Consider the following 10,962-nt stretch of genomic DNA (forward strand, 5'->3'; position numbering starts at 1 on the left):
CTTGCTTTGGCTCCAACTGGAGTCTTTTACATCCTCTGAGGTTTACTTCACTCAATGTACTGTATATGTATGTGCGTGTGGGGGTGGGGGTGGGGGGGGGGGGTATACTCAACTGTTGTCTGTTTAAGGTGTTCAACTGACATCATCTAGTATTGTGTGACTGCCAAACTAAGAAGAAAACACATGCACATGCACGCAGACACACACACACACACACACACGCACACACACACACACACACACGCACACACACACACACACACACACACACACGCACACACGCACACACGCACACACGCACACACAGGCACACCAGTTCATAGCCATCGATGAAAAGCAGCACAGAGGACATAAGATGAAATATATGCCGAAGCAGAGCTCATGTATGCATGCACATTCTTCAAGCTATTAGTAGGTCAGGCACGGCTCCAGTCATAGCATACATACAGTATGTGAAACATGGAAAATCCTCCAAGTTGGAAAGGTCAACTTTGCTATAAACTTAGAAAATGACAGATCCAGTGCAAAGAAGTGATGTGTTTTTAGACGGAATGACAGGAGAGAAGGTCATGGCTTGGTTTCAAACTGATGACAAGCACACTCACTACAGTCCTCTGAGTGGCTAGGAGGATTCAAATCTAGCAGTACTTTTGAGTCTGAATGAGTAAACGATCATCATCAACAATAATAACCAGTCTGAACAAAAATCCTCCAGCAAATCAAATATAATGAAGCGTCCATCCACTAAACCACTTCCCTGTGATTTCTCTCTCTCCTGCAGATGAGTTCAGACGTCTGTGTATTGTGGGCGTTCCTCAGGGACACGGCTTCCCCAACGGCTACCCCAACGGTCAGTTCCCCAACGGCCACTTCCCCAACGGCAACGGCAACGGCAACGGGTACAGCTATGGCTACAAGTTCCCCAACGGGAACGGCAATGGAGGCGTGGGCGGGAACGGAGGGGGAGGAGTCGCGGGCGGAGGCTTCGGAGGCAACGTAGGCGGCTTTGGAGGAAACGGTGGAGGAGGATTTGGGGGCAACGGCGGCGGGCTTCAGATCGGTGAGTCAATTTATGAATATGAATAAGTGAGTTGATCTTTGGCTCTGAATGATGCATAGTTTAGTTTAGTTTAGTTTTGTTTAGTTTAGTTTTGTTTAGTTTAGTTTAGTTTAGTTTTGTTTTGTTTTGTTTTGTTTTGTTTTGTTTATTATATATGTTTGTGTATTCTCAGGCACCGTCTCAGTGAACGACTCCATTGACGTCTGTAAACATTTCACCAACCTGTGTCAACATGGACGCTGCATTCCCACACCCGTCAGCTACCGCTGTGAATGTAACATGGGCTACAGGCAGGATGTCCGTGGGGAGTGTATCGGTAAGAAACACAGACACAGACACACACACACACACACACACACACACACACACACACACACACACACACACAACAACAACAAACATTGGGCAGTGGATACGTGATTACTCAACTCTCACTTGACAGACTATGGCTGGGTTTCCCAAAAGCTTCTTTGCGCTAAGAAGCTAATTCAACCCTTCTTAAGGCCCCCTTAAGAAGCAAACGCGTTTCCCAATTGCTTCTTTACGAAGGCATGCGTTTCCCAAAAGCTTCTTAGCGCTAAGAAGCTTCTTTGACCCTTCTTAAGGCTCCCGTAAGAAGCCAACGAAGCCAACGCGTTTCCCGATTGCTTCTTAGCCTAAAATTATCTTCCAATTATCCTCCGTTAAGAAGGCTGCGTTTCCCAAAAGCTTCTTAGCGCTAAGATGATCTTTCGTTAAGAAGGTTTTGTAAGAAGGGTCTGGAGCCTTCTTAACACCTTCTTAATGACAAAACACTGGCAGATCCAGCCGCGTCAGGCAAAAGGAGATACTTGTGTCCACTGTTCCTCTTGTGTTTTTCCCTTTTTCCTTTCTTTCATGTACCCTTTAGTGTTTAAAATTAGGGAACACTTGAAAATCTCCCCTGTATGTATGGTTACTTGTGTTTTAAATGTTTTACCATAGGCTATATTCCTCTAATCAGAATGGATTCCTTTTATAATGTTGTGGATTTATATAGCACCTTTCACAGAACCCAAGGTCGCTTAAATTCTGTAGTGTTTCTCTGTTTTGTTGTATGCTGTGTATATAAAGCAATTTGAACTGCAGTCCATGTCTGAAATAAATAATGTTTAATAAAGTTTAACATGACCATGATTAGGTGTTAACAGTGTTTCTCAACCACTGAGTCGTGGCCCACTGCTGGGCTCAGAGTGCCATCAAGTGAGCCGCTCCAGTTAAGATGCTTCTTAAGAGCCTTCTATTTTTTTTATTTTTCTCGACTGTTAAGAAGGCGTTTGGGAAACACTTCTTTGGAGCCTTCTTAACTCCTTAAGAAGCTTCTTAACTCATTAAGAAGCTTCTTAACTCTTAAGAAGCTTCTTTGTTGGGAAACTCAGCCTATGTCAGTGCCACAGTAATTACATGGACTGCACTGCCATCTTCTGCCCACTCGAGGAACTATTTATAAGTGCAGCAGGTTATGCTGTGTGTTTGCTAGATCACCAGTATGAAACCAGTTGGAATGTGTATGAGGCTCATAGCTTTCAGTATTTAGATCCATTAACAGTTGACAGTCAGTTATAGATGCACACAGTATAGAACATAATTTCTTCTTTTGTGCCTCTTCAATGCCATGTGTGCTCTCTCCTCCTGTCTTCAGATGTGGACGAGTGTGTGAGTAACCCGTGTGTCCATGGAGACTGTGTCAACACCCCTGGATCGTACCACTGCAAGTGTCACGAGGGCTACCACGGAACCCCCATCAAACAGGCCTGCATTGGTACGTTCCGGCCGTCAACTCATCCCAGAGGAAAATGTGCTTTCATGCCATGTACTTTACATGTCTGTAATCAGTTCCCCCAAATGTTTCTTCTGTGTTACTTCAGCAGTCATTCACACAGTTTAGTATGTTTGACGGTTGATAGAATGAACTCCTGATTTCCCATCAGGTCATTTTCACTCTTCCCTCTCTCCTCTCCTCAGATATTGATGAGTGCATTATGAACGGAGTGATGTGTCGTAACGGGCGTTGCGTCAACACGGAGGGCAGCTTTCAGTGTATCTGCAATGCTGGTTTTGAGCTCACTCCTGATGGGAAGAACTGCATCGGTACGGAATCAGCACACACAGAAAGATTTGATGATCAGTGATTTGAGACACAGTGCACAATGTAGCTTAAAAAGGATACAGGATACTTTTCTGTAATGTTATATGCAGTGTTGGGGGTAAAGCATTACAAAAGTATCATATTACTTTTAGCAGTAACTCAGTAATCTAATTTATTACCATTAGGATTTCAGTAATATTATACCAGTTACTTTGTCAAGTACAATTTTTCTTTTTTTTAAATCAAAGCACATTATCTAAATAAAGATACAATAATTTCTTAATACATTTTTTGGGCGGTTTACACTGACTTCAAGCCGGTTTAAAAAGAAATCAGGATGGTTCCGGGCCGGCGATGTCATTCTGCTGCTGCTGTTATTTTGGTGAAAGTAATGCAAAAGTAGTGTAATAAGTAACGAGTTACTCTACACAGACAGTAATATTGTAAAGTAAGTTATTACTTTTAAATGAGAGCAACTAGTAATATGTAGTATATTACATTTTGAAAGTAACTTGCCCAACACTGGTTATATTGCAGCAATAAAAAGTAGGATACAGCCATTTTGTGTTGGCAGCTGACCCTATTCACCCTCCTGTCCCCCTCCTGTCCCCCTCCAGACCACGATGAGTGCGCCACCACCAACATGTGTCTCAACGGCATGTGTATCAACGAGGACGGCAGCTTCAAGTGCATCTGCAAACCTGGCTTCGCTCTGGCACCTAACGGACGCTACTGCACTGGTATGTGTGGTCGCCTCCGAGACGTTTTGACAGACTTCCAGATGGTCTCTTGGACTAATCTTAAGGGACACATCAAAGGACTGAAATTTACTTTTAAGCTGTTATTCTACAAAAGTATTTGCTAACATATATTTTAAAAAAAGTTTGCGTTTTATGAAGCTTGCTGCTCATGTCGTCACCACTCCTCATTCATTCATTGAAGGTTGAGATGAGATTTTTTTTTATAGACAATCAATTTCTTGTAACGATCACACTTTATGTCAAGCAACAACAAAAGTTAATATAGAGAACATCACTATCCATGAAACTGACTCTCTAGGAAAATGCACATTTTCACATAATTACAACTTTAAAGTGTTTTATGGTCGAATAATCATAATTAACAAAATGTTAATTGAATAAACCATTATGTTATCATATCTGCCTCATCTATTAAACGGAAATTGACAAGTGCCTTCTAAATGATCTGCCCTCACCTCACCAGACATCGATGAGTGCCAGACGCCTGGCATCTGTATGAACGGCCGCTGTATCAACGGCGAGGGCTCGTTCCGCTGCGAGTGCCCGCCCGGCCTGGCTATCGACGTGGACGGCAGAGTGTGTGTGGACACGCACATGAGGACCACCTGCTACGGCGCCATCAAGATGGGCACGTGTTCGCGCCCGTTCCCCGGTGCTGTGACCAAGTCAGAGTGTTGCTGTGCCAATCCTGAACATGGCTTCGGAGAGCCTTGCCACCCCTGTCCCGCCCGAAACTCAGGTAACCTGGGCTAGATGTGTGCTATTTGTTTGAATATGGTGATGATTTTTCTTACTGGAACTAAGAGTTGAGCAGACAATGTTTTCCATTAAAGTAATTCCTTTTTTTAAAGTTACTATTGAAAAAAGCTAAATATCCAATTCGTTATAAAGTGTGTATTCTTTTCCTCCATGCATCTTCCAGCTGAGTTCCAGGCTGTGTGCAGCAGTGGCATCGGCATCACAGCTGATGGCCGAGGTGAGAAATTATGTTCTTCGTCGGTCTGTGAATTTTCCTAGTGTTGTTATGGAACATGTCAGTAATATTTCATAAGAGCTGCAGAATAACACTCATATGTGACCCTTCTTCCCTTAGATATCAATGAGTGTGCCCTGGACCCAGACATCTGTCAGAATGGCATGTGTGAGAACCTGCGAGGAAGCTACCGCTGCATCTGTAACATCGGCTACGAGTCCGACTCCAGTGGCAAGAACTGTGTTGGTGAGTCTGCTAGGCACTCTGTGCATCCATGTCTTAAGGGAGAACGCCGGTATCTTTCAACTTGGACTCTAATCTTTTTGTGTCTTTTTTCAAATTGATCCAGTATTGAGCGAGATCGCTATTATCGTTATTTTAAGGGTCTGAAGGCGATTAACTCATTGAGTGCCAGCCACTTTTGGAGAACGGACGCTCCCAGTGCCAGAGTTTTCAGAGCGTTTTCAGTGATTTCTCGAGGCCCACAGAATATTGTGTGATATTACTATGTAAACACCGAACACGCAAAAAGAACAAGGAGACTCTATTGTATCATCAGCAAAAAAAAGTTTATTGATACCATTTTCCGTTCTTTAGTTATGAGCCGGAGAAGATAGGTTGTTTTCAGCGTTTTCAGGCATTTCAAATTATAAGCTGAGATATTCAGCCTTTTGTGAAATGCAGCATTTCAAGCACATTCACTGACTCTAGATACGGTAATATTTTCTGATGTAGTGATGTGGTGTAGTTGTGTCCTGCCCTGCGTGCCCCACCCCCCCTCCCCCCCCTCAGCTGAAAACTCCTCCCCACACTAGTAACACACAGCCTCGCACCAAGCGTCTAGGAAGCCTGGGAAGCGCCGCCTCCCAGGCAGCGCAACATGGAGAAGCCACACGCGGACTGCAGTGAAAGGTTTGGCTTTTCAGTGTCGCGCTGCTGCTTTTCTAGCGGCTAATCATGTGGAGAAACTATGCTGACAGACAGACAGAGGCAGAAGGACTCAGTTGTGTGCGCGGATTGACTGTGTTCGCACGCACCGTCAGTTGCAGCCAGAACAATCTACATGGCTCTGGACTGCAGCATGAGCGGGTTCTCTTTCATCAAGGCTATTTCAGGCTGTGTATTCCTGACATTTCTGTAATCTGGAGAGCACTGTCGCCACCTAAGGGTTCTGTAAAATAGGTTATAGACCTCCAATAGCTACTATAGTTGTACAGGAGCTGCGGAAGGCTTTGATCGACGTCCCACCGTCAAAAACGCATTGGACGTCGAAGGACGTCCGTGGCACTCTACGTCACTATTTAATTGGACGTCGAAGGACGTCCATGGCACTCAATGAGTTAAAGGCGTTTATTTACCCTTCGCTTGATCCAGTGTGTGTGTGTAGCTGTGTGTGACCAAGTCTGGCTCAGGAGAAGTCTTGAGGAGAAGAGGAGAAAAGTTGAGTCGTTGCAGGAAGGGAACGGTGGAAACCTGAGTGAGAGCTGGAGAGAGGAGTCCAGGGAGGAGTTTGTTGTTGGAGTAGAGACAGCGTCAATTGTTGTCCCGATTAGTTACAGTACTCAGACACAAACAGTTAGGAAAATAGAGTCCAGGCTGAAAAATACCAAAATGATCCTTTAACTTTACTGTGAGATGCAATAGCAGTTTGACCCATGACCTCCCTTCACACCAAGAATGACGTTTGTAAACCCATTCCCTTCACTCTCTCTCTCTCTCCCTCTCTCTCTCCCTCTCTCTCTCTCTCTCTCTCTCCTTCTCTCTCTCTCTCTCTCTCTCTCTCTCTCTCCTCCCCGCAGACATCAACGAGTGTCTGGTGAACCGTCTGCTGTGTGACAACGGTCAGTGCAGAAACACTCCGGGCTCCTACACCTGCTCCTGTCCCAAGGGCTGGGTCTTCAAGCCCGACTCTGAGACGTGCGAAGGTGAGCACGCACCTACACACACGCACGCGCGCACATGCACACACACACACACACACACACACACACACACACACACACACACACACACACACACACACACACACACACACACACACTCATACAGTTTCACAATGAGCACAAATCAGGTCACTTTCTGCCCGTTTTCAAGGTCATTACGAGTCGACAGTATTACCAGATGTGCTGCAGGTTATTTCCAGTAAACATGTGGCTCATACGTGTTGTGTTTCTAAGCGCCAAATGGTGATGATGATGATCCATTTAGAACAGAGCCTCTCAGCCCTGACCCAAGGTGTGTGTGTGTGTGTGTGTGTGTGTGTGTGTGTGTGTGTGTGTGTGTGTGTGTGTGTGTCCGTGTGTGTGTGTGTGTGTGTGTGTCCGTGCGTGTGTGTGTGTGTGTGTGTGTGTCCGTGTGTGTGTGTGTGTGTGTGTCCGTGCGTGCGTGCGTGTGTCTTAGATATCAACGAGTGCGAGTCCAGCCCGTGCGTCAACGGAGTTTGCCGTAACGTGGCCGGGTCCTTCAACTGCGAGTGCTCCCACGGCAGCAAGCTCGACTCCACCAACACCATCTGCGTGGGTAAGACCTGCTGACACCGGGGCGCCCTCCCCGATGCCTGACACAAATTAGAACAGCACCGTGGGGTCCTCGCAAGCCCTAAGAAGGGCTTGTGCGAGATGATCCTTTACTCTAATCATTTTAATCAAGCCTTATTCCCCAGGATTATAAATGGAACACTGATGTGGTTCTGAGAAGCCATCCAGAGACATCATCGTCTTCAGATGTTCAGCAAACTGACGTGCACGGATGATTCATTAGATAAATATTTGTATGCATGGCCTCGATTCACATGAAGATTGTTTTACCGTAGATCCTCGCAGATTGTAAATGACATATGGTGTTTGTTTAAGAACTTCACGAAGGTTAAGAATTCCACTTGTTTGGAGGTTTGTCAGGTTTCGTAAATCATTGGGAGCCACCTATATGCTAATATAGAATACAGATGTTTTTGTAGGCGGACTGGAGTATGAGTCATTAGATAAACACTCATGCATACTGTATGAGCTGGCTCTGTCCGAGGCCTAGACATTCCTCTGGCTTGGCTCATCTGTGTTTTATTTTGAAAGCTCATCACTCAGTGGAGGAGAAGAGAGAGAGTGTAAATTGCGGTGTGGTGTGGTGTTTGGGTGGCCCTGTGGTCTGGAAGAGAAGGTGTCCCTGTTATGACTACTCACTCAGCCCATTAGGAGGAATGCAAAAGCGCTGGATTAAACTTAACGATGCATGGAACTCCCTCCCGCCCACAGACACATTCAACCACAGTAGGAAGTTGTAGGCGACATGTTGATGTTTATGTCAGGCAGCGCTTCTCAATCTCTCCTCGTCCTCCGCTGCAGACAGCATGAAGGGTACGTGCTGGCTGAACATCCAAGATGGCCGCTGCGAGGTCAACATCAACGGGGCTACGCTGAAGTCTGAGTGTTGTTCCACGCTGGGAGCCGCCTGGGGAAGCCCCTGTGATCGCTGCGAGATTGGTCAGTCCACACACACAAACAGATACATACATACATAGATACATACATACATACATACATACATAACATCTGTTTGAAATTATTTCATGGATACAGTGTTATTATTTGTGATCTCTGACTCTCGTCATCTCTCTGCAGACACTGCCTGCTCCCGAGGATTTGCTCGTATGAAGGGCCTCACCTGTGAAGGTAAGAACTTGATGAGATCAGAACACGAGGACTAACAGTCAGCTGTGACGGAACAATTACCCAACACTGAGGCCCATAAAGTCCTTTTTGTCCTTCTGCTTTTAATGTGCCTTAATGTTCTCCCTGCACACTTCAGTTGAGTGCAAAATTGTGTGTGTGTGTGTGTGTGTGTGTGCGTGCGTGCGTGCGTGTGTGCGTGCGTGCGTGTGCGTGTGCGTGCGTGCGTGCGTGCGTGCATGTGTGTGTGTGTACGTGGTTCTCATAATGTCCTCCTCCTTGTAGACATCAATGAGTGTGAGGTGTTCCCTGGAGTGTGTACAAATGGCCGCTGTGTGAACACCCAGGGCTCCTTCCGCTGTGAGTGTGCTGAGGGTCTCACCCTGGACGGGAGCGGACGCACATGTGTTGGTAAGAGGACCCAAAAAAAAATCACCTACATTAGCTCATATTAGCTGATGATGACACATCAGATTCCAATGGACAAATATACATTATTACATAAGTTACGCACTGGACACTGTGATAGCGCTACAGGATTGGACTCTCTTCTTGATTAGCTTAGTTCCTTCATTCTTCCTTTCGACCACTACTGACCTCCGACCTGCGTGTTCCCAGACGTGCGTAGCGAGCAGTGCTACATGAAGTGGCACGAGGATGAGTGTGGTCAGCCGCTGCCAGGCCGATACCGCGTGGACATGTGCTGCTGCTCCGTGGGCGCCGCCTGGGGCATCGACTGTGAGGAGTGTCCCAAGTCGGACACAGCCGAGTACAGGTCCATCTGCCCCCGCGGACCCGGCTTCGCCAACAGAGGAGACATTCTGACCGGCAGGCCCTTCTACAAAGGTAGGACAGAAGATGAAGTACGTGAAGAGACACATTACCATGCTCAACTCACTGAACTGTGGAACATACAAAGTTGTTCCATTGTTACAATTGTTCCACAGTTCAGTGAGTTCCATTCATCTAAAGAACCACTGAGAGACAGATTCAAATGATTGTAGCATAGAAGATCTTTTGGAAGGTAAAGACGTTGCACAAAGAGATTTGGCCATTGAGACTCTCTGCTGCAATTTGCACCCAAATTAGATTTGTATACATTTCTTATAGATTTTTTTTCTACTGTTCTGCTCTCAACACGATCAACCGAGGCACCGAAGATGCACAATGTTAGTGAATCTGGACCTGAGTACCAAATTAATGTGTGTAAATACACTTCCCTCGATCAGTGGTTCTCAACCTATTTGAGCTGTGACCCCCAAAAGACGTTAGGCTGGGGTTCGCGACCCCCCCTCCTGCCGCTACCCAACCTAACGACAGTGCTCACACATTCACACACTGATTTCACTCACTCACTGAAATGGGTTTCATAGTTTATATAGCTTTATAATAGATTAAACCATTGGTATGGGAGATTTAATCATCGTGGGAGAAAAAATATTTATTATTTATTATTTTTTGACCATCATCCCACGACCCATCAAAATAATCTCATGACGGCCCCCTGGGGGGTCCCGACCCCCAGGTTGAGAGAACCACTGCCCTAGATGAGTGTAATGTATTGCAGGGTGTGTGTAATAGAGTGTTAATGCTGTATGTCTTTCTCCCCAGATGTGAATGAGTGTAAGGTGTTCCAGGGTCTCTGTACTCACGGAACCTGCCGGAACACCATCGGCAGCTTCAAGTGTCGCTGCAGCAGCGGCTTCGCCCTGACCGCCGAGGAGAGGAACTGCACGGGTACGGAAGGGATGAGGGAGAGGGAGGGGAGGAGAGGGAGAGGGAGGGGAGGAGAGGGAGAGGGAGGGGAGGAGAGGGAGAGGGAGGAGAGGGAGAGGGAGGGGAGGAGAGGGAGGGGAGGAGAGGGAGAGGGAGGGGAGGAGAGGAGAGGAGGAGAGGGAGAGGGAGGGGAGGAGAGGGAGGGGAGGAGAGGGAGAGGGAGGGGAGGAGAGGGAGAGGGAGGGGAGGAGAGGGAGAGGGAGGAGAGGGAGAGGGAGGGGAGGAGAGGGAGGGGAGGAGAGGGAGAGGGAGGGGAGGAGAGGAGAGGAGGAGAGGGAGAGGGAGGAGAGGGAGAGGGAGGGGAGGAGAGGGAGAGGGAGGGGAGGAGAGGAGAGGAGAGGAGAGGGAGGGGAGGAGAGGGAGAGGAGGAGAGGGAGAGGGAGGAGAGGGAGAGGGAGGGGAGGAGAGGGAGGGGAGGAGAGGAGAGGAGAGGGAGGGGAGGAGAGGGAGAGGGAGGAGAGGGAGAGGGAGGGGAGGAGAGGGAGAGGGAGGGGAGGAGAGGGAGGGGAGGAGAGGGAGTGCAAATGGAATTGATTGAACTGATTACATTTTTTGGCACCACTTTACTCCCCACACTCCTGTACTGCCCTCACGTCTTTTGAATATCCGTGTGTTTCAGACAT

At 47.1% G+C, this 10,962-nt stretch overlaps 1 protein-coding gene across 1 annotated transcript in view; it reads left to right on the forward strand.

Moving 5' to 3' along the window:
• The first annotated feature begins 1,308 nt into the window (after positions 1 to 1,308).
• fbn2b (fibrillin 2b) overlaps positions 1,309 to 10,962 on the forward strand; it is a 42,179-nt gene continuing 32,525 nt past the window's right edge. The window contains exons 1-15 of the mRNA XM_083648125.1: positions 1,309 to 1,376; positions 2,721 to 2,840; positions 3,044 to 3,169; positions 3,785 to 3,907; positions 4,392 to 4,667; positions 4,851 to 4,904; positions 5,022 to 5,147; positions 6,701 to 6,826; positions 7,302 to 7,421; positions 8,240 to 8,377; positions 8,516 to 8,566; positions 8,849 to 8,974; positions 9,182 to 9,409; positions 10,175 to 10,300; positions 10,959 to 10,962. The exon at positions 10,959 to 10,962 is cut by the window's right edge and continues 125 nt beyond it. Of these exons, the coding sequence (XP_083504251.1) occupies positions 1,340 to 1,376; positions 2,721 to 2,840; positions 3,044 to 3,169; positions 3,785 to 3,907; positions 4,392 to 4,667; positions 4,851 to 4,904; positions 5,022 to 5,147; positions 6,701 to 6,826; positions 7,302 to 7,421; positions 8,240 to 8,377; positions 8,516 to 8,566; positions 8,849 to 8,974; positions 9,182 to 9,409; positions 10,175 to 10,300; positions 10,959 to 10,962 (1,781 nt within the window). The 5' untranslated portion in view covers positions 1,309 to 1,339. The remainder of the gene's footprint in view (positions 1,377 to 2,720; positions 2,841 to 3,043; positions 3,170 to 3,784; positions 3,908 to 4,391; positions 4,668 to 4,850; positions 4,905 to 5,021; positions 5,148 to 6,700; positions 6,827 to 7,301; positions 7,422 to 8,239; positions 8,378 to 8,515; positions 8,567 to 8,848; positions 8,975 to 9,181; positions 9,410 to 10,174; positions 10,301 to 10,958) is intronic.

Source organism: Poromitra crassiceps (assembly GCF_964638095.1).
Source record: "Poromitra crassiceps genome assembly, chromosome: 12".
Taxonomy (NCBI): Eukaryota; Metazoa; Chordata; class Actinopteri; order Beryciformes; family Melamphaidae; genus Poromitra; species Poromitra crassiceps.